Genomic DNA, 24,611 nt, shown 5'->3' with positions numbered 1-24,611 from the left:
GACACGATTTTTTTAATGCAAGTTGTTGTCTTAATATCAATCTCTTTTCATGCTTGTATTGTATCTGCAACCTTCTCAATCTCATCGCTACTTTTCCATGATAGTCTTAGTTTTTTTAGTTTGGAAAACATCTTCATCGACGATACCCTCTTGTGGCAGATAGGAGACATTAGCTTGATTGTTGACTAGCTGCTTATAGGTTGTTTGTGAGTCTATTCATGTTGATCCTTGGATGGGTAATCAATCATGGTATGAGCTTAAAGAATCACATAATCTTATGGTTAATTTTTCTTTATCGATATTAAGTCTTTGTAATGTTATGGTTACTTTTGCTTTATCGATATTAAGTCTTTCTGTTTGTGTTGCTAGACATGATGATTACCTGACAATGTGATGAGGATCACTCCACCAAGAACTCTTCTTGCTTCAATAAATAATCAGTGCTATCAATATTGTATGAGTCTTGTTTATTCCATCATATGAGAAGAGTGTATATATCGTTTCATCTCTATATAATCTCGATTTGTGTGGGCTCATACAATAATATTGAATACAATGATCTCCCCTTTTACCTTTGCCATGTCTTCAACTATCACTTTACTCTAATGTTGAGATGGCACTATGGATAACAATTATTTCATGAGTACTAAGTTGCCTGTCATGCTAGTTTAATTCCCTTGTAGTTGCCTAAACATTACTCCTTGTTGACCTAGAGATGATTGGCTTCTTTCTTTATGAATGGTCATATTATGATTATTATGTATAAAACTAATCCATGTGACATTACGTGCTTTCCTTTCTTATGCTCACCAACAAAATAAGTTTCAGTCCTTAATTAAAACTTAATAAATCTTTTATCAATTTATAGGCACCGAACTTGGGACATTACAACTTGAACCTATGTGTGCTTTAGTCATCCTCGGTGGTTCTAAAACTTGTTTTGATCCTCCTCCACCTCTTACTTCTTCAGAGTTTAGTTTAATTAAGTTAAGCATGACATTTGTTCCCGTCCAGTTTAAGCCGGGTAGGATGAGTACTTGCCATAAATAGCAGCATTCTTTGATGCATCACACACTCCATACATTGCAGCAGTTGTTGATTCATCTCACACTCTAGACTTCTGGGACATAATTGGGGATATTCCACTTCTCATTGATGTTAGTTTGAGCATTCCTATCATCTCATCTTTCATGCCTTCAAAGGTTGTTCATTGGCCATATACACAATTGTTTGGATCTACTTCAGTTGATATGACCTCTTTTGATCTAGATAGTTGGACAATCAAGCAATCTCTAGTGGCACACATCATGAGACATTTCCTTATCATTTCATGTAGTTACTTCAGCCTTGGCATTTGATTGTTTCTTTCTAAGGGGAGGAACGTGGGTTGCTGCTCTTGGATCTTCGGCAGCATTCATCCTCAAGCCTTCATCTTCGACAATTGGAGTCCATCTTAGAAAAATGTAGTACCTTTTTTCTCATGTTCAGTGCATCTCTCACTTTCAGAGAGGATTTTTTTCCCATGAGGTTTTACTCCTTTTCTCCATTTAGAAAGATCTCAGTAATTTGTACATGGGTACCTAATCAGGCCTAATTGTAAGGACCCATTCATCAATGCATTTCATGCTTTGAGCTTTTCTATCTCCTTAAGTTTCACTTTAGGGGGGGTGTTAGAGCTTGCATACTAGTTGCACTGGGCAAATTTGCATGTGTTGTTTTAATTAATTGACAACATGTTTACACATTCGTGCTCTACCTTAAGTTCACTTGATCTTAAACTCAGGTTAGTTCAGTCTAGTTAGTTCCGATTTGCACATTGTGCATATCATGCACTTCTAGTTTGCATATCTAGCTCTAATTTACTATTTTTAGTTTGAGTTAGCTTTTGAATATTTTGAGTCCTCTTGCTTTCTATAAAGCAAGCCGTTCATTCATTGCATTGTATCCAATCCCAATTCATTATTTGTGCAATCAAAATTGGGTTGTTATAGAGCGTATTAATTTTGCTTGATCTCTTTTAAGTGATGGATGTTTTGCTTGCAGATGATTCTTGGCTCCTATGGTTGTTTCATCAACTCCTACAAGTTAGGCACTCTTCTTGAAAAATATGTTTTTCTCAATCATGATGGATGAGAACATCCCTGTGCACTAGCATTTGATGTTCAACAATATTCCTGATGCATTGTGAACCATAGGTTGCAGGAAAGAAGAAGATGAAGATACACTAGTCATTTCACTAAAAAATACTAGAGATACAAGCAAAGGAATACCTAAAGATGCTAACAATTTTACATACAACCCGTGTCACTTGAACCAATCATCCTAGCCTTAAAGACTCTTTTTTCACAACAAAAGTAATCGGTATTCCACAAGGACACATCGTCTCCTAAAAGTTGTTATCTTTGGAGATAGAGGCATCCCCAAGACTTGAAGACTCTACGCAAATGTTCACTCGCCACCCTCCTTTCAATTGCCACTAGTGGCGAGGAATCTTCCCTAAGAAGTTTCCCTTAGAAACCTTGATAGAGTAGCCCCACTAATGGGGGTATAGAAAGGACATTGAGACATCCCTAAATCTTGACAAAACTCACTCATGTCCCTTGAAAGTTTCAGAATCCTATGCCAATCCCCCACTTCTAAAAGTTCAAACAAGTGAGATCTCTTCAAAAAGGTAGTTTTCTGAGTTAGTGGGCCACTGGCCCTAAACCTAAGAGCTCTATTCACCCCAAACACTCCAAAAAACTATCAATAGACATCCCACCCTCAATTCAAATCACTATCAAGTTTTCAAAGCATTGAGCAGGAATGAATAGTGAGTTAGAGCAAGGCCACAAGAGTGAGAGCAAGAGGAAGAACACATCTTCATCAATCAACTGCTTAATGCATTCATCAATCCTTCAAGGTAAGCTCTGGACGTTCTTTTAAAACAAATGCATTAGCCATTTGTCATTTGTCCCAAGTTCCTAGTTCTTTTGCCGCTGAAAGGAATCAGTCTACTTATCGCTTCATTCATTCTATTAAGCCAAACAAGCTTATCTTTAGAAAGGCAGAAAGACGTGTAGTTGCACAAAGAAGCTTGTGTCTCATTGGCTGCAACATGCTTTTGTACAAAGAGAGTCAAGCATCCTGATCGGGTGTAAAGGAGCCAAAGCAGATTAATGATGGCGTTTGGTATTGACTTGGAGGAGCTTGAACTCATAAGTATCTAATAATCTAATAATTTAAGTGTTTAGGAGTTGGGATGGACTTTGGGGAGGATTGCAGGCATTAGGCAATTGTCCAATGGTATTTTGGCATTTTGAATATAATATATTCAATGCAAATGTTTGGCATCGCCATTTTCATTGTTCAATGCAATGTGTTCATTTAATAAAGCATTTCAAAGATTTGATTCTCACTCATTTTTATAACCAAATTTTAAAGTACTATATATATTTTTTTATCCCCAAACCTATCCAAAACTCTATGAAGTTATGAAAATAATACTTTTTAGAACAAAGTAAGATATAAATTTCAATATGACTACCATATTTTCATACATAAAGTACTGATTTTGCATCTTAGGGTTGGAACTGTTTCAAAATATTGCCTTTTTTTCCAACAGAAACACAGCTCTTCTCAAGTATGATTTTTGCTTATAATACCATCTTTTAAAGCTTATATTGACTTAATAAATGTTGGAACACTGTCAAGGTCACCCATAGAATTTTGCAAGCCTTAGAAATGATAATAAACACCTATAAAAAAATTACAATACCCATCATGCCAATACTGTATTTAAGAAAACTAATTATTTGTAGAAAATTCTCTAGTAAAGAGTATAACTTTGTTGCAACTGCATCAACCAGCACAAATACACACAAAAAAAGTAACATGCACCATAAATATCAAAATTACCTCAACACTGGATATTGTGTGTCCAAGAGAAGGATTTGCTAAGCCAGCAATGGAAATAATATCACCAGCGCCAGCACAATCCATCATACCTGTACCTGTCCCCTTTTTTTTCATAACTTTGACAATCTATAAAATACAAAACCAAGGATTCAAGTTACTTCCTATATTGTTAGGCAGGATACGTAAACAAGGGATTCAATTTGCAAAATATGTTCAGGCATTAACACATACGCACAATAGGTTAAAAACTTAAAAGACTAATCTTACTACAAACTGATTGGAATCAAAAATATATATTATACCCTGCCCTCATCAATTTTCTGTGATCCCGAATCCGTCTCACACAGCCCATGCACTTTATCTCCTACACGAACAGTGCCTGAAGTGACACGGCCAGTTAATATTCGACCTAGATAGACATCACGCTCCATCATTGAGACCTGCAGAAAGCAAGATATGCTGAGTAGATAAGCCTTGAACCGTTAAAATTTAAGACTATCATGCATTTCTAATTTAATAATGAAAAACCCCAATGAAAAGGCATGATAAGACTAACCTATCTGTTTTTCAAATAATTACTTTGAATAGGTGAAAGTCGTCTTCACCTATTATATCTGTATATTGTGGACTCACACAACCTACTTCAGTAATTAATAAATTCATTGCCCTTCTTTCTTGGAGTGAGAATGTGTAAAGAACAGATCGAAAACATGAATTATGCTATAAGTAACAAATCAAGAAGCACACATTACTCATCCTCTACGTGAAGTCTAGGGGAAACGAATTAAACTGAAATGCAGAATATCTATGAGATACTACAGTAGAACATTGGAGACCAGGAACCCACCAGCATCCGGAATGGTGCTTCCAAATCTCCTTGTGGTGGAGGTACATATTTCAAAATTGAATCGAGCAAGGCAGACATATTTCTCTGGTCTGCAGCTGGTTGTTTTGTGAAGGTTTGTGATGCCCATCCTTCTTTGGCAGATGCATACAAGACTGGAAACTCTAATTGTTCCTCTATGAGATAATTATAACATAGCAACAACATTAGTTTTTCTTCAATAGAAAGAAAAAGCAATCTTCGAAAATGTATAGCAGTATGGCCAACTCATTTTGAATAAAAATGTAAACAAAGCTATAACTGATCAAAAAGGAGAGCTGAGCAGTTAAATAATTGATCGCTCTAAATAACAGGTTTTTTTGCATTTTCTATTTGATCATCCATAAAATCCAATTATTAAAGATTATGACAAGTAACTCAAGAACTTGTAGCCGCCCATTGTATATAGGTACTAGTAGCACTTAAACAACACCCAGATAGTCAAGAATTATAATATACACTAAATTATAATTTTCTTTGACCTGTGAAGCACACCTGAAGCACCAAGATTTGCAAATAAATCAAATATTAAGCTTTCCACCTCTCCACACCTTTCTTCAGACACTGCAGCAAAAATAATGCAAAATGTCACGGACACTACTTCCATGAATTTGTTTAAGAAAGGCAAGCCAAATCGTATCACTCACAATCATCTGACAAAAGAAAAGAAACAAATAGTTCAAAAGCGATCATCTCCATTTAATAAGCATTCTTTAGTCTAGTGAGCAACCTCTTGTAAGTCTTCTAGATAAAGAGTTGGTGTTGCTTTAATAAGCATTTGTTGTAGAACTGAGCAGAATGAATTGGATAAGTAATTGACCGAGTTGGTATAAATTGGTATGTTTGTCACTGATGTCAACTTGCTGCTGTTCTCATTAATGATTAACTTTTGTTGTATCTGTGTTGAGTATATTGCTCTGCATATCTTATATGTTCTAAATCTGTTACTGAGTGCTTGGTATGTTATTGAGGACTGTTTAGAGATATCTATTTCAAGCTTTGTGGTTTGGAAAAAGGTGCAATAGATTTGGCATTTGTTTGTGCATTGTTGTGACCGACAGTGGTTCTGTGAGAAATGAATAAATCACATTTCTCCGCATGACAGTTCTGGCATGGTGCAGTTTTGGAAATGAGCTATTTATGTCCTTAGCTTCATTCATTTCAGATGGCACAAGATATGTTGTTTCAGGACTTGGTTTCATTGTTCAATGATATTCTTGCTCTAGGTTTGGGCAATCTCAGGTATTTACACATTCTTATATTATCTTGGTGTTTGCAACTTGGAGTGTAACATGTACGATGATAGTTTTGGTCCCCTCTATGGCATGTTATGGTCCACTTCTCAATCCTCCTCACTGCAGGAATGATTAGTACTGCCTTATTTCAAACTGGTTTCAACTAGTTGCCTGGCCAACATTGGGAGACTTCGCACGTTATGGATTGGTATTTATAAAGGATAAATCATTATGGATTAGAGTGTGGAGAGTGCCATTTGTATACTTGTGCAGGCTTCTATGCAAGTGCATACTTACGTGAAGAGAACACGTGAAAGAGGATTTGACAGTGTTAGCTATCATTGCAATAAGATCAGGCGGTTGAGTTTCTATTCATCAATGGTGGATTTATTCTCTTTTATCTTTCTTCTTCTGGGCAGTGAGTTGTCTCTCTTTTAACTGTGAGTCCTTTGGCAATGAGTCATTCTTTGAAAAAATCACCTTAACCATTTTCACCCTAACAGGTGCTCATATGTTTGAGAATAATCTTCTTAGTAATTTTTACCATAGCAGGGTTTTCCACAAAAATCTGATGTTTCGTGTGTTTGGTGATTGTTGTGCTTTCATGTTCTTATCTTTCAGTTATTAAGGATTAATGTATGCTAGGTTGAACTGATTAAAGTTGTGTTTATTACAATAATAGACAGTTTATATTATATTTAATGGTTATCTATTGTAATCTATTATAAATATTACAATCTTTCTAATATTTAGTTAGCTTTTAGTTAGCTGTTAGTTATCTGTTAGCTAGAATAGAATGTTTCTATTCTTGACGATCGTTTCCTAAGGAAAAATCGTTTATTCATTTGTATATATTTATCGATTGATCTTTACTAATATCAAGCAAGTATTTTACCAATTACTTCCTTTAATATGGTATCCAAGCAAATACTTCAAAAAACTTAATAATTTCATTTCAAAATTATCAGTGCCATTTCTTTGGAAAATAATTTCCAGCCCGCAAGCTAGGGTTTCCTGGTGCAAATCTCGACCACTACTGGTCATTTTTGGTATGCAATTTGTTTTAAATGCTGGGCGCAATTCTCTGCAACTGGCATCATTTTTTCAGACAGGTCTCTACTTGTTGCTCACATGCCTGAATGTCTGCAAGTTTCTGTGGCTCTTTTCCTGCAAAGTTTGGGATTTTTTGTGCCTATTTGGACACGTTTTTTGCTCTCTATAGGCCACGATTTGCAGCAACTTTTTCCTGTGTTTTTTTCCTCTGCACATCCACACATTTTCTCCAGAAATTGCCATTATTGGCGCTGTCTAGAGTTTTCACAAACCTTGACCAGGGTTTCATTCGAAACTCTCAAGTTCTTGGTCGTGGTGAAAAACTAATTACAGATTTTCAGTGGGTTTTTTGAGAGCTCAATTGGGTTGTCCATCTTTTCTAGATGCCTTAATTTTCATGCAAGCAGATACAAATTCCGAAAGCATGTTCCTTTTGAATCTTTCGAGTTCTCTTCTAGGTGCCTCTACATTTTTTTTGGGTCTTCTGATTTTTTTGCTTTGAAGTACATGCCTTCACAGATTTTCACACTTTTTCACTAAAAAATGTGCTATGGCATCTTTGACAAATATTTTGCTCAAGGGTGATCAGAAGTTCAATGGTCGCAATTATGGCACATAGAAGCAACGGATGCTAACAATCTTTGACTATCGGAATATTGATCAGATTGTTCTGGATGTTACACAATGTCCGACTACAGTTGGTAATGGTCAAGATAGATATGATCAAAATAATTGGGAGTTGGTGATGCTTCTCAAATCATCTGTAGCTGATGATAAGCTCCCTCAAATTCCATCTGGCAAGATAGTTGCCGAGATATGGGAGCATCTCAAGAAACTTCATGAGACTTCAAACAAATGCAAGGCCTTCTTTCTCAAAAACACTATGTTTTCTATTGTCATGGATGAGCAGAAATCGTTTCAAGAACACCTAAATAGGTTTCAAGAAATCTGTGATCAGTTGCTTGCCATTAGACACAAGATGGAGGAAGAGGACATTGTGGTAATAACCCTCAAAAGTTTAACCAAGTCCTACGAGCACTTTATGGACTCTCAACATCACTTCTGCTGGTGTTGATCTGAAGTTGACAAATCTTTGCACACTTTTGCTTCAGAAATATCGGTGGAAACAACAGTTTGGTAGTAGTTTCAGCTCCACCTCCACAAAGCAAGCCTTTACTCCTAAATCCTTTCAGAAGGATAAGGGCAAGTCTCATTCATAACAGTCTTCTTAGCAAAAGTCCTCTGCTCCAGTATCAAAGGCTCCAAGAAAAAGAACATTCAGTGCAACTACTGCCACAAGTATGGTCACATGAAAGTTGAATGTCGAAAACACTTAGCTCCCTTTTATAAGCAATCTAGTTCGTAGCCCAAAGCGAAGAATGCAGAGCACACTAAGCAGAGAGAATCTGCATTTTACGCCTTTATGGCTAAAAGACCTACAAATCATGTCAAGTCGTCTGCCGGGTACATTGATTTAGGTTCACTAACTACCAGCCTTTTTTAGATTCAATTATTTTTGATTGAGGGGAAGAGTACACTGTTGTCAGCAAAGGCAACATTAAGACTCAATCTGCAAGAAAGAATCTCATTTTCCTCGATGGGTACTACGTTCCAAGGATGGAACTAAATCTACTCTCAATCAATCAATTGTTGCGGCACTCTCCATGGTAGGATGTCACCTTTAGTTCACAACAGTACACCATCACTAATAGAGAGACTCTATCTGTTGTTGCAGTTGGCCTTGAGGATCATGGTCTTTTCAAACTTGTTGATTCTGGTGATTCTCCGGATTTAGCTATGGCTGCTTGGCGGTCTTCTATCAATTCACTTTGGCATCAACGATATGGGCAATTAAATGTGCATTATCTTTCTCAGCTTGCTTGGGAAGAGCTTGTCCTTGGATTGTCAAAGATTTAGACTCGACAGCTTGAAGTTTGTGATTCATGCCATGTTAGGAAGCAACATCGCACACCTTTGAAAAGTGGCGATTCATGAGGGGCTTCTCAAGTACTTCAGCTTGTTCATGTTGATATCTACAGCCCTATGGCCACTCCTTATGTTCTTGGGTCCAAGTATTTTTTGTTGTTTGTCGTTGATTTTAGTAGAAAAATATAGGTCTATTTTCTTAAAAAGAAATCAAAAGAGTTTACTATATTTTATAAGTTTAAACCTCTAGTTAAAAAAGAGTCGAGGAAATCTAATATCGCTCTTAGGTCAAATAATGGGGGGGGAGGGGATTTTGTTCTAAAGAATTCTCTAGCTTCTATGATATTCATGGCATCAAGCGTCAATTAACCACACACCACAGCAAAATAGTGTGGTTGAACGTCAGAACAGAACAATCACTGAGATGGCTCGATCCATGCTCGACCACAGACATGTTCCAAAGAAGTTTTGGGCTGAAGTAGTTAACAAAGAGGTTCATCTTTTGAACCAATTACACACTATGGTGATCAAAGGTAAGACTCCAAAAGAAACTGGTCAAATAGCAAGCCCAAAATCAGTCACCTGAAGATCTTTGGCTCTCTTGCCTATGTTTGGATCCCTGATGCGTCACGCACCAAGTTGGATGGCAAGAGTCAAAAACTCATGCTTGCTAGATACAACAGTCTTCACAAAGCCCTCCGTCTGATCGACACGAAGACATCTCGGGTCTTGTATAGTCGTGATGTAGTCTTTGATGAGTAGCGAGGACTATTCATGCATGTTTCTCTTGTTTTTGATCTAGCAAATCAGCCTATTAAGGCTCATGATTTGGGAGTTTGGCTTCCATTAGGTCCACCTAATGGGAGGGCTCCAACAACTCCATTTATACCTAGATATGTGGATGCTTCACCTCATTTTGATCCAGATTCTTCTGATGAGGAACCTGATCATAGAGCATCTCCTAATAATAATGTTGGTTCTTCTTCTCTCCAACCTCAATGGGGGGCCAAGACACTTGTTGATCTTCGAGATGATGAATTCATTGATAGGAGAACTGCTCAAAGAAAGAGCAAACCTACAAAGAGTTCTCATGGCCAACCTTCATAGTGTGTTTGAACCTAAGACATACTTCGAGGCTAAAGGAATTGCAAAGTGGAAATGAGCCATGAAGTTTGAACACCAGAGCCTGTTGAAGAATAACACCTACGTCCTTTGTAATCTTCCACTAGGGAAAAAACAGATTGGCTGCAAATGGGTCTACAAAATAAAATAAAAATCTGATGGTACTTTGAAAAAGTACAAAGCTTGTTTAGTTGCCAAGGGCTTTTCTTACTATCAAGGTATTGATTACAAGAAGAACTTTGCTCCTAAAACAAAGATGAGCACTATCAGATTAGTCCTAGCCATGGCAACATAGTTTGGCTAGGCGTCAAGAGTGCTTTCTTAAATGGTACCTACAGAAAGAGGTCCACGTGACACAACCTCCTGGTTTCAAAGTTGTTGGTAAAGTACACCAGGTTCTTAGACTAGTGAAAGCTCTATATGGTTTGAAGCAGGCCCCTCGAGCATAGTACATGAAAATTGATACGTACCTCAATGATCATGGCTTTCACATGAGTTCTTCACACTCAAATTTGTACATCAAGACTACTGGCAGTGACATCATCCTTCTGGTCATTTATGTGGACGATTTGATCATCACTCGCAATTTGACATCTTCGATTCAAGAAATCAAAAAAAGTTTATGCCAGTCATTTGATATTACTAATCTCGAGATCATGTATTATTGCCTAGGTGTTGTGTTTCTGCAGTAGTCTTCACGTATATTCATTTCTCAGTCGAAATATGCCATGGCTCTGTTAGACAAGTTTCATATGCAGGATTGCAAGCCTACATCTACACCCATGGAGAAATTCTCAAGTTATTAGCCAAGTTTGATTCTCCTCCAATCGATGACACTACATACAAGCATCTAGTCGGCAATCTCATCTACCCCTTTGCTACTAGACCTGATATCAGCTTCGCAGTCAACTACATTTCACACATTATGACAACTCCTAAGGTTGATCATTAGATGGCAACAAAGCATGTGCTTCGTTATGTAAAAGGCACTAAAGATTATGGACTTCTTTCCTCTTAGAGTTCTAATCCTAAACTCTGGAGGTTCACAGATTCAAGTTGGGCAGGTTTTGTTGATGATAGAAAGTCAACTTTTAGATGTGTTCAATTTGGGATCAGGTACCGTTACATAGACCAGTAAGAAGCAGTCAGCAATTTCTCTCTCCTCTATAGAGGTTGAATATAGAGGGATAGTTAAGGTACGTTGTGAAGTTGTTTGGCTTCGTCGAATGCTTGGGGATATGCAGATGTCACCAGTAGAACCGACCAGTTTGTTTGTTGATAACAAAGGCATTATCAAGTTAGCACTAAATCTAGTCTTCCATGAATGAATCAAACATGTGGATGTTCACTGTTACTACATTTAGCAACTAGTTGAAAATGAGACACTAGACTTGCAGTATGTTCCTATAGCAGATCAAACTCCAGACATTCTCGCCAAGCCTCTTGGTCTAGATAAGTTTGTCAAATTCAAAGGACTACTTGGTGTAGTCGATACATTAACCATTATGGGAGGGTATTATGATAATAGATCATTCCTATTATATTTAATGGTTATCTGTTATAGTTTGTTGAAAATATTAAAATCTTTCTAATATTTAGTTAGCTTTTAGTTATCTGTTAGCTAGAATATAATGTTTCTATTCTTCACCATCGTTCCCAAAGGAAACATTGTTTGTTCATTTGTATATATTGATATATTGATCTCTATTAATATAAAGCAAGTATTTTACCAGTTACTTCACGTAAGGGTCTTGGGGACTGAAAGTTTGTGGACAATTGATTCACCGCACCCCCTCACTCCCAATTGTCTTGCAAATTCAACAATTGGTATTAGAGTTGTGGGTCCCTAGAGAAGAGCTTAACTGCTTAAGGAGATCTTAATGGTGTAACACTTCCTACTTTTAATGGATCTGACCATGGTTTATGGGAAGTACAGATGTGAGGATATTTACACTCTCTTAGTTGCAAGACTTAAAATGCTATGGAAACTCAATATGGGAACCTAATATGGGAACCTAACAGGCGGGTTTAAGACTTCGGAAAAGATTAAAGCATATTACAATGATAAAAGGGTAAGGTATGTGATTTTCAGGGCTCCAACTAAATCTGAATTGACTAAAGTTGTATCTTTACAAACTATTAATGATGTTTGGGAAAATTTAAAAAGAGCGTATCAAGGAAATGACACAGTCAAACAAGCTAAGATGTAGAGTGCAAAGGCCAATGTTATAGGACTTAGCGAGTCCTTTCCAAACTTGGCGAGTCCTAGGGCGAGCCAAGCAAAACGAGGCCAATGGCCTCTTGCCTCAGACTCAGCCGAGTCCTGGCCAAGTTTTTTTTTATATGTTTTTGTGGTATGTAAACATTCTAAAGCATAAGTTAGATCTAAAAAGGTCATTCTATCACTTGCAAACACAAAGAATAGAGAAAGAAGAGTTGAAGGAAGAGTATTGGGGTTTTGGAGACAAATTAGCAAATCAGTTGGCTCTCATCTATCAGTTGGTTGGCTCTCATCTGTCAAGGTATCTCATCTATCGGTTGTTATTTGCATGTGTTTGGACTCTTTGGATTTGTTCCATTTTATGGTGATGAAAAACTTGAAAAGTAAGCAGCTTTAGTGTTTCAAAATTGGATTTTGTATATTCTAAATTTTTTTTAATTAAATTTTTGGTATATTGCAACAACAACATCGTGTCTCAACCCAACGATAGTGGAACTAGGCCTAAAACTTACCCTGATGCTAACTCTAGTGCAGTAGCAAGGGATAGGGCTTGGAAACATGCTATTCCTGGGCATAAGAAAGGAGTTGTGACATGTTAGCATTGTATGATAACATATAGTGGGGAAGGCATTAATAAACTGAAATATCAACTTGCACATATACCAAAGCGTGATATCAAAAAATGCAAGGAAATACCTCAAGATGTTATGCGTGCTATGCAAGCTCTCTTAGAGGAATCTTTAGAGAAGAAAGAATTTTTTTAAAAGGTGGCAAAATTAGCTGGAACTAGAAGTGTAGAGGGCTCTTCAAGTTATCATGGACATGATCACCCTCCAATTCCACCTTCTACTACTACATCTCAGACTGTGAACATTGGGCCTCAGGTGCATAAGCAAAGATCCTCACTTGATTCCATCTTTGTTCCATGCACAACTACAAGTGCACAACCATCACTTGAGAGGATGGCATGGAATAAGGAGAATCGTGACCAAGCAAATATGACACTTGGAGATTTCTTCTTCTACAACAACCTTCCATTTAATGCACAAGGTACTTATAATTTTAATTTTTAATTTGAATGTCTTCCCTTGCTTGCATAATAAATATACTTATATTGTTTATTTAATTTGTTTTAACTTTTAGGTCTCCTTATTTTCAAATTGCCATAGATGTTGTTACTGGTTGTCGTACGGGGTTCAAAGCCCCTAATGAGGAGGAGCTAAAAGGTCCTATTTTGGCCCATCGCCTTGCTGATGTAAAAGTTGAAATTGAGGAGCAGTGTAAAGTATGGGTCGCAAAAGGTTGCACCATCACGACCGATGGTTCGACTGAAAGAAGAAATAGAACACTGCTGAATTTTCTTGTCTCCTCATCAAGTAATTCAATATTGTACTTAGAAAGTTAGAATTTAATTATTTAGTAGTAAATTGATTGATCATTGTGATTGTACTAAATTTCTTTATTTTTTCTTAGGTTCCACAGTGTTTTTGAAATCAGTTGATTCCTCGAAGAAGACCAAAACTACTAAGTATCTTTGTGAGGTAAAGAACGAAGAGTTGAAGGAGGTGGGTGAGGAGAATGTGCTGCAATTTGTGACAGATAATGCAGCAAATTATGTTGCTGCTAGTAAATTTTTTATGGAGAGGCACTGTCACTTGTTTTGGACCCCTTGTGCTACCCATTGCCTTGACCTCATATTGGAGGATCTAGGTAAAATTCCTTGGATACAAAAATGTGTACAGCAAGCAAGGAAAATTTGCAAGTTCACATATAATCATGCTTGGGTCCCCAACCTTATGAGGCAATACACAAAGAATAAAGAGTTGTCTCATACAGCAATCACTAGATTTGCAACAAATTTTCTCACATTGAAATCTTTTCTTAACGCAAAGGCTGGTTTGAAAGGCATGTTTGTATGTGAGGAGTGGACAAATTCATCATATTCAAAGCTCAATGTAGCAGTTGAGGTGGTTGATCGGGTTTTTGATGAGAGTGGCTTTTGAAACCCACCAAGGATATTATGGAGGTAATTTTCTTTTTTGTGCTCATTTCCATTTCATTTCACTAGTTTTGTTAAAGTTTTAAACATTTGTTTATGTTTATTGACATTCACATTGTTCATTTTTAAACGAAAATTTTTAAGTTTAATGTTTTGTTTTTCACAATGATTGCAGTTCATAGAGCCTCTTATTGTTATCCTACAGATTGTTGATGGAGAGAAGCCCTCAATGGGTTACATTTATGAGGGCATGGATGGTGCAAAGAGGCCATTCGAGCTTTTTATGCAAGGAATCATGAAAAATATGCTCCCATGTGGGATGTCATTAATAAGAGATGGCACAATCTACTCCATCGGCTTATACATGCAGCTGCCCACTTTCTTAATCCAACATACCAATTCAGCCCAAATTTTAAGGTTGATGAAAAGGTGTTGAGTGGCCTCTGTGATGTTATAGAGAGTATGTCACCTAATGCAACTGTTGGAACAGTTACAGTCCATCAAATAGAGATGTATAAGAAAGCACTAGGAGACCTATTTTCACAAGACTTATGCAAGAAAAAACGGACAAAATTGATGCCTGGTAATAATATATATAATTCCAAATTCTAAATTCTATTTTATTACCACTTTAGGATCTAGAATTTAGATTGATAAATACAAATTTATAGAACTGATTCAAAATTTTCTTGTTTCAAATTTATGGTAGGAGATGTTTGGCAATAAGGTGCCAAATCTACAGAGGATTGTAGTTCGTATCTTGAGCCAGCCATCTAGTGTTTCAAGATGCAAACGCAATTGGAGTATGTTCGGGCACATATATTCGAAGAGGCGCAACTAGTTGATAGCAAAAAAGTTGAATGATCTTGTTTTTGTTCACTACAACCTTCGCTTCCACCAGAAACAGATTTTGGGCACCGACACATCTCCCACTATATTAGAGAAGGTCGATTTACAAGCAAAGTGGAACACAAAGGTTGATGATCCTATCTTCAGTGAAGAAGACTTGGAGTGGATTGATCAAGTTGATCGAGAGTCAGAGGCAGTAGCGATAGCAATGGAGGAGGGTAGAGCATGAGGAGACCTAGTGCAAGACTCTGAGACCGAGAGTTATGGATATGACTCTAATGATGAGGATTATGAGGATGAGGATGAGGATGAGGATGAGGAGGAGGAGGATGATCATGTCACTAAGATTCAACCTTAGACACAAGGAGAGAGGATGGCTCTAGAGGCTTCCATGACCTATCTTAAGCGTACTCATAGGACAACATAGGCTACTATGAATCTTTCTTTTGATATATGTTATATACATTTGATTCCATGGATATTGACATAGTGTAGACATTTGACAGTTACACTATACTTCAGATTTCTATTATGTTATTCAGTTTAACTTTATGTAATTTCTTTCAAATATTCGCATTTATACTTACGTGATCTATGAAAAGTTGTCTATGTGTGCAAAGTAACTTCTATTTATCTCAATTATTGTGTATTTGATGTTAATTGGCTAAATGATCCATGAAAAAACACTTAAAAGTCCTTAATAATCCTTGAATTTCATGGGTTTTTTTATTTGCCAAGTCTGGCCGCCGAGACCGAGTCCGAGCCCAATTTGGGCTTGACCGAGTTCAAGGCTAATAATACTAGCGAAGGCTAAGCATGAAAGTACACAGATGGAAGAAGAAGGCACTATAATGACATGCATGTAGAAGATTGATGATGTGGTAAAGAAAATAAGAAGACTTGGCAGTTGACTGGAAAAAAATGATTTGACACACAATATACTCGGAACCCTTACCAAAGCTAATAGCTCTGTAGTCTTTTGCATTCAAGAAAATCATATTGTGTGAGTACTCTACGAGCCTAGACAACAGATGTACGGTGCACTACCTGCACAAGAATACAAACTGCTTTCAAGGCTACGAAATCAACAAAGGAGGAATAATCAAACGAAGATAGTATAGATGAGATAAAGTGAACTTTGTAAGGAGAATGAAAAAAGGCACTGTAGAATACAAAAAATAAGTTACCTTTCAAAAGCTTTCAATGTGTAAAAATAGATCATTATGCATCTAGATGTCCTAAGAGAATTTTAGAAGAAAAGAACAAGTGAGCATAGATGAGATAAAGTGAACTTTGTAAGGAGAATGAAAAAAGGCATTGTAGAATACAGAAAATAAGTTACCTTTCAAAAGCTTTCAATGTGTAAAACTAGGTCATTATGTATCTAGATGTCCTAAGGGAATTTTAGAAGAAAAGAACAAGTAAAGAATAATTCAACAGAAAATCTTACTATTTTAGAGAGGAAGCTAGCATTTTTGAAGATGAGTTTAATTATGAAGATAATCAATGCGTAATCTTGGAAACGAAAGATGAAACCCATGTTGCTAAAACCTGTTAGTATTCTGGAAGTTAAAAAAAAGTACAAACACTCTGAATTCTACTTTATATGTAAAACGAGACAAAGATGAATGGTTTGTTGATAGTATTTATTCAAATCACATATAACTGATGATAAAAGTAAATTTGTGAAACTTGAAAAATATGATCAAGGAGGTAGAATAGTTGGAATTGGCACTACCATTTTGATAGAAAACATAATTATTGACAATGTTTACTATGTGAAAGGACTAAATCATAATCTCTCGAGTGTAGGAAAGATGTGTGAGAATGGATATATTTTGGGAAAATGGTTGTGAAATCAGGAAGAAATTCGAAATAATTGTTGTTGGAAAGAAGTTTGGGGGACACATGCATCAATTGAAGACTGCTAGCGGATATTATTTGATGTCTCATATCAATGAGAGTCAGTTGTGGCATGAGAGCTTGTGTCATGTCAATTTTGATAATATGATTAGGTTCAATTTGTTACATGCAATAAGAGATCTTCCAAAGCTGACAAGACCTGGTAACAGCACATGCAAATAATATCAGATTGGAAAACATTCAAGGTGAACCATCAAGGCAAAAGAACAATTCACCACTACATTGTTGGATTTTGTACACATTAATATATGCGAACCTACCAGAATTAGAAAAATACAAGGAGAAAGGTGTTAAAGATGGTAGCTGCGATAGAGATCTCTATCTCTAGAAATATAAACCTTATTACCGTTATTATTACATTCAGCTGAAAAGGGCATTTAAGTTTAATTTGTAATATTAAATGTAAATGACGTGTCATTCACATGCATTGAGGCATGAATATTCGAAGAGCTATAATTAATTATAGGAGTTTTGGGAATCTTAAGAGACCTTCGGTTATAATGTGAAGAGTCTCTCCTATTATTATATATTCATAGCTACCAAAGGATATTGTACAGTTAAATTCTATTGTCAATAAAATAATTTTTTTGTTGTGTGGCTGGGTTTTTCCCTTCATTCTAGAAGGGTTTTCCCAAGATATTTCTAGTGTTATTTGTTTCAGTTTTTGTCTCTTTTATTGCTAATTATCTTCATGGATTTCTGGGCTCTAGTTTTAACATGGTATCAGAGCTCGGTTAGATAACAACAATAACAGTTTTAACAGTAAGGAGAGCGGATGTATGTGTTTATTATGGTGGTTGTGAGAGAAATTCTTGCATGTCCATATTGTTTCAGTTCGTCGGCTCTAGATGGTGATTTCAAGCTTCTAACAGATCTTCCTACCATTTTGTTTTTCTCATATTGTCGTCTACTTTTATTCTTTCATCACACTTTGCGATTCCTTTGTATGGTGAAAGGAAAGCCCATGTAATTGTGGTCAACTGTAGGGTCATTTGCATGAACGGTTGTGATTAGATTTTATATTGAGCAATAGAAGCAAATCGTCATTCTTTCTTTATCTTTTATATTCTTTTGCATCTATGCATGCGTCAATTCATTGTCAAGGTGAGTGTTTTCACTTTCATTTCTCTTTCCTCTATAGTCTATTGTCATCATTTGTATTTTGATGGATTTTTTAAGTTGCCTTTGAAGCTTACGAAAATTTTGTGGTGAGAAAATTCGTTGTATCTTAGTCTTCTCTTTGCTCTGTGAAATCCTTGTGATGTTTCATTGTCGAGTGAACGGGTGAGTAAGTGGCTCATCAATCACGAAAGTTAGCCTGAGCACATGAAGCGTCAAGATACTGTGTACATGCAATCTGTATAATATCTCACTAGACAAGCTTGTGTTGAAGGTCGCAGACAAGGCGTGACAGTGGGAGTAAGGAGAGAGTCACAAGCAGTGGGAAGACCAGTGTATCGAGAGCCATCTGGTTCTACATACATTCAATGGATACAATGGAATCCTAGTATGTGAAGACTATCAACGGACTGGTACTACTTCCATGGTCACATCATCGTTGATATTGTTCATGGCACCAACGGTTCTTATAAAGACATCTCACGACATCGTGTCAATGTCATGGGTCATAGTATTACGAAGTAATTGGTAAAATACTTGCTTGTTATTACCAGAGACCAAGAGGTCAATTTATACAAAAGAATAAAGCGATGTTTCCTTAGGAAACTATCAAAAAAAATAGAAATATTCTATTCTAACAGATAAAGCTAAAAAAGTGAAAACTAACTAAAGCTAACTAGATATTTACAATAGATAACCATTAACTACTAATAGACGACTTATCTATTATTGTAATACCCTCCCTTAATGGTTAATCTATCTAGAACACCAAGCTGTCCTCTGAATTTGACAAACTTATCAAGACCAAGAGGCTTAGTGAGAATGTCTGCAGTCTGATCTATGGTAGGAACATACTGCAGATCAATAGTCCCGTCTTCAACCAGCTGTCGTATGTAATTACAATTAACATCCACATGCTTGGTTTGTTCACGGAAGACTGGATTCTGTGCTAACTTGATAACACTTTCGTTATCAACAAACAAAGTAGTCAGTCCTGCTGGTGACATCTGCATATCCCCAAGCATCCAACGAAGCCAAACAGCTTCACATCCTGCCTTAACAGTCCCTCTGTATTCAGCCTCTGTAGAAGAGACAAAAACTGCTTCTTGCTTCTTGCTAGTCCATGTGACTGCACCGGATCTCAAACCAAACACGTATCTAGATATTGACTTTTTATCATCAACAGAGCCTGCTCAATTTGAATCTGTGAACCCACTGTATTTAGGATTAGAACTTCGAGAGTACAGAAGTCCATGATCTGAAGTGCCCTTCACATAACGAAGCACACGCTTTACTGCCATCCAATGATTAGCCTTCGGAGCTATCACAAAGCGTGAAATATAGCTGACTGCGAAGCTAATATCATGCCTAATAGCAGAGAGGTAGATGAGGCTACCTACTAGTTGCCTGTATGTAGTATCATCAACGAAAGGAGAATCAGACTTTGCTGATAACTTGAGACCTTTCTCCATAGGTGTAGATGCAGGTTTGCAATCCTGCATTTAGAATTTGTCTAACAGGGCTTGGACTGAGAGATGAATATACCAGAAGATTGTTGCCAAACTTCAACACCTAGGCAATAATGCATGAGCCCAAGGTCAGTCATATCAAAAGACTGGCATAAGTTTTGTTTGATTCCTTGAATCAAAGATACCGAACTACCAGTGATGATCAGATCATCCACATAGATAACCAGAAGGATGATGTCACTGTCAGTAGTCTTGATGTACAAATTTGAGTCTGAAGAACTCCTCTTGAAGCCTTGATCACTGAGGTACTTATCAATCTTGATGTACCATGCCCGAGGGGCCTGCTTCAAACCATAGAGAGCTTTTACTAATTTGAGAACCTGATGGTCTTTACCAGCAACCTTGAAACCAAGAGACTGCGTCATGTAGACCTATTCATGGAGATCACCATTCAGGAAAGCACTTTTTACGTCCATCTGATGGACATTCCAGCCAAACTGTGCTGCCATGGCTAGGACTAATCTGATGGTGCTCATCTTTGCAATAGGAGAAAAGGTCTCATAATCAATGCCCTGACGCTGAGAAAAGCCCTTTGCCACTAAACAAGCTTTGTACTTATCCAAAGTACCATCTGATTTGTATTTGATTTTGTAGACCCATTTGCATTCAATGGGTTTCTTCCCTGCTGGAAGATCAGAAAGGAACCAAGTGTTGTTCTTTAGCAGGCTCTGGTGTTCAGATGTCATGGCCTGTTCCCACTCTGGAATTCCTTTAGCCTCAGAATATGTTTGAGGTTCAAACACACTGAATGTTGGCCATAAGAGCAAAGTTAACAAAATCTGTAGTATTGCTCTTTTTCCGAGCAATTCTCCCATCTACGAGCTCATCATCATGAAGATCAACAAGTGTCTTAGCCCACCACTTAGGCCGGCTAGGAGAAGAACCAACAGTAGTACTAGGAGATGCTTGATCAGCAGGATCCACATCAAAAGAAGCTGGATCAAACTCAGGTGAAGCATCTTCAAAACGAGGTGATTCTGTAGGAGAAGCCGGAGGAGTCTGTACAGGTATCATTGGAATAACTAGAGCTGCAGGAGCTACTGGAGCCCTCCCATCAGGTGGACCTAATGGAAGCCGAACTCCCAAATCATGAGCCTGCATAGGCTGGTCTGCTAGATCAGGAACAGGAGAAACAGGCATGAATGGTCCTCGCTGCTCATCAAAGACTACATCATGGCTGTATATGAGATGAGATGTCTCGACATCAATCAGGCGGTAGGCTTTGTGAAGACTACTATATCCAACAAGCATCAGTTTCTGACTCTTGGCATCCAACTTGGTGCGTGAAGCATCAGGAATCCAAACAAAAGCAAGAGAGCCAAAAACCTTCAGGTGACTAATTTTGGGCTTGCGACCTGAGCAGGCCTCTTCCAGAGTTTTACCTTTGACCGCCACTGTGGGTGACCGGTTCAACAGATAAACTACAGTGTTAACTGCTTCTACCCAAAACTGCTTCGGAACATGTCTGTGTTCGAGCATGGAACGAGCCATCTCGATGATTGTCTCGTTCCGACGTTCAACTACACTATTCTGTTGTGGCGTGTGGGGAGTGGTGAACTGGCGTTGGATGCCATGTGTATCCAAGAAGCTGGAGAAAACATTAGAACAAAATTTCCCCCCATTGTCTGATCTAAGAGTAATAATAGATCTCCCAGACTCTTTCAACTAAGGGTTTAAACTTCTGAAATACAGTAAATGCATCGGATTTCTTTTTAAGGAAATACACCCACATTTTTTTACTGAAATCACCTACAAACAACAAAAAATACCTGTACCCAAAAACAGGAGTGGCCATAGGGCCGCAGATATCAGCATGAACAAGTTGAAGTACCCGAGAAGCTCGCCAAGAATCACCACTGGGGAAAGGTGTGCGATGTTGCTTCCCAGCCTGACATGCGTCACAAACTCCAAGGTGTTGAGTTTGAATCTCTCGCAAACCAAGAACAAGCTCATCCCGAGCAAGTGCCCATATCGCTGATGCCAAAGTGTGCTGATGGAAAATCGCCGAGCAGCCATAGCTAAGTCCTGAGAATCACCAGAATCAGTAAGTCTAAAAAGACCATGATCCTCAAGACCAATTGCAACAGTAAACTTAGTCGCCTAATCAGTGATGGTGCACTGATGTGAACTGAAGGTGACTGCCAAGTGTGGAGAATGTCGCAGCAACTGACTGACTGAGAGTAGATTTAGTTCCATCCCTGGAACATAGTACACATCAAGGAATATGAGATTCCTCCCAACAGACTAAATCTGAATGTTGCCTTTACTGACAACCGTGTACTCTTCTCCGCCACCAAAAATAATAGAATCTGAATAAGGTTGGTAGTCAGTAAACCAATCTTTGCGGTAAGTAAAATGTCGAGAGGCACTTGAATCAATGTACCAGGCAGACGACTTCACATGATCTGCAGGTCTCTTAGCCATAAAGGCGTAAAAGACAAATTTTGCCTGCTCAGTGTGCTTTGCACTGTTCGCTATGGGTTGCGAACCAGATTGCTTAGACTGGGCAGCTAAGCGTTTCCGACATTCAACCTTCATGTGACCAAACTTGTGACAGTAGTTGCATTGAATTGTTCTTCTTTTTGGTACCATCGGATGCTAGAGCAGAAGACTTTTGTTGAGATGGTTGCTGATACTTGCCCTTATCCTTCTAAAAGGATTTCGCAGCAAAGGCTTGCTCAGTGGAGGTGGAATTGGAGCTACTACCGAACTATTGTTTCCACCGATCTTGTTGAAGCAGCAGGGTGCAGAGATCAATGAACTTTAGATTAACACCAGTAGATGTGATGTTGAGAGTCTCGATAAAATGCTCATAGGATTTTGGTAAACTCCGAAGAGTGATTACATTACCACAATATACTCTTCCTCCATCTTGCGACCGATGGCAAGTAGCTGATCACAGATTTCCTGAATCCGATTCAAGTATGCCTGGAGCGTGGTCCGCTCATCCATGACAATAGAAAACAGAGTGTTTTTCAAAAAGAAGGCTCTGCTCTTGTCAAAAGTCTCATGAAGACCTTTGAGGTGTGTCCAGATTTCAGCAGCTGTCTTGCCAGATGGAATCTGAGAAAGCTGATCATCAGCCACGGATGACTTGAGAAGCATTACTGCCTCTCGGTTATTCAAATCCCATGTATCTTGATCAAGACCCAGAGAAGTCAGACGCTTCGTAACACCCAAAACAAGTTGATCGGTGTTCCGATATTCAAAGATTGCGATGATGCGCTGCTTCCAGGGTCCATAATTGCGACCATTGAATTTGGAGTTATGCTCAAGCAGAATATTTGTTAGAGATGCCATGGTACGTCTTTCAATGAAAATCTGTGAAAATCTATGAAGGCACGTTGTTTGAGGCAAAAATATGGAAGACCCAGAAGAATCAAAGAGTGACCCAGAAGAGAGCTCAAAAAACCTAGAAGAAACATGCTGTCATTTTCTAAATCCGCTGGCTCGAAAATCAAGGCATGAAAAATGAGGCACCCAAAAAAAACGGACGACAACCCAGTTGAGCTCTCAAAAAACCCACCAAGCATCTGCAAAAAAAAAAAAAATTCTGACCTCAAAAATTAGGGTTTTGAGCAAAAAAACCAGTCGGCGGATTTGAAGGTCAAAGCAACAAAAAAATGGTGTTTGCAGGTCTGAAAAAGATGATTTTGATCAGAACAGTGGCATTTTTGCCTAAGACAGCATAGGCAAAGAGATTTTAGCATAAAAAACTGTGATTTCACCCTCAAAAACATTGTTCCTTGACTGCAGAAAAACAGATGCCAAAACTGAAACCCTGGCTCGCGATTTTCAAATATGATGAGGATCCGAGTTGCAGAAAAACAACCTCCAAATCTACGATTTTCAGCAACTGAAAAATGACAGTGAACAAACGAATTCTTCAAAAAACGGAAAACCCTAAACGAGTTTTTGAGAAATCGCAGAAAAAATTCCGAAAATTTTGAAGCAAATAATTTCAAAAAAAGAATTATAGAATTTTCGAAAAAACTTCAAGTATTAGCTCTGATACCATATTACGAAAGTAATTGGTAAAATACTTGCTTGTTATTAACAGAGACCAAGAGGTCAATTTATACAAAAGAATAAAGCATAGATGGAAAACTTGTCGAGTACTCAGCGAGTTTTTCACCAATTAACTCGCCGATTTAAAAACTCGGCAGTTTGGTAAAAACTCGCTGAGTATTCGGCGAGTAATCGGCAAAAACTTGGCGAGTTTTTATGAAAAACTCGCGATTTACTGGTGGAATTTTTGCCCACGGCCTGTGACGGATTAAAGCAGTAGTGAGTGTGTTTTTTCTCATTCTTTCTTGTATTTGCATTGTTTAGAGCCTTGAGGAGTGAAGAGAAGAAGGTTTGGAGGCATTCTTAGCTGATTGAAAGTGATTCAAGGCGGATTTGAGTGGATTGTAGAGGATTTTAACCAATGTTAGAAGACAAATTTCTTTCCAGGTATGTTTATCTTATCATAGTTTGAAAACTTTTTATAGTTTTATAACAAATGTTCTTTAGTTTTTGTTGTTGTTTGTAAATGTTTTCAAATCATTTAAAATCATTTTGAATCATTTGAAACCCTAGCTTCTAAGGATATGGTTGAAGTTTGTTGTTTGCTAAGGATATGGTTGAAGTTTGAAGTTTGAATCATTTGAAACCCTAGCTTCTAAGTTTTTACTTTGTTTATTCATTTTTCTATATATTTATGTGTAGGGCAGCGGTCAACCATTAAAAAAATGACAAACCCGCAAGAAGAGTGGCCACAAACAGCATGCCCATCTGGATATATAGGCACTTAGCCTAAAAATGCAAGAGATAAGGCATGGCGGTATGCCTATGAAGCTCCAAGTCCAAATGA

The 24,611-nt window shown here is 37.7% G+C and overlaps 1 protein-coding gene across 1 annotated transcript in view; it reads right to left on the bottom strand.

Moving 5' to 3' along the window:
* The window catches only part of EMB2785 (elongation factor family protein), a 212,989-nt gene that overhangs the window by 137,704 nt on the left and 50,674 nt on the right, over nucleotides 1-24,611 (bottom strand). The window contains exons 4-7 of the mRNA XM_089792717.1: nucleotides 5,276-5,344; nucleotides 4,745-4,917; nucleotides 4,200-4,337; nucleotides 3,898-4,023 (exon numbers count right to left, since the gene is read on the bottom strand). Coding sequence (XP_089648843.1) covers nucleotides 3,898-4,023; nucleotides 4,200-4,337; nucleotides 4,745-4,917; nucleotides 5,276-5,344 — 506 coding nt within the window. The remainder of the gene's footprint in view (nucleotides 1-3,897; nucleotides 4,024-4,199; nucleotides 4,338-4,744; nucleotides 4,918-5,275; nucleotides 5,345-24,611) is intronic.

The sequence above is a fragment of the Cupressus sempervirens genome, chromosome 7 (assembly GCF_028749045.1).
Source record: "Cupressus sempervirens isolate cs-2001-9-10 chromosome 7, ASM2874904v1, whole genome shotgun sequence".
NCBI lineage: Eukaryota > Viridiplantae > Streptophyta > Pinopsida > Cupressales > Cupressaceae > Cupressus > Cupressus sempervirens.
The sequence above is the reverse complement of the archived record's forward strand: the minus strand, read 5'-3'. Positions and strand labels throughout refer to the sequence as shown.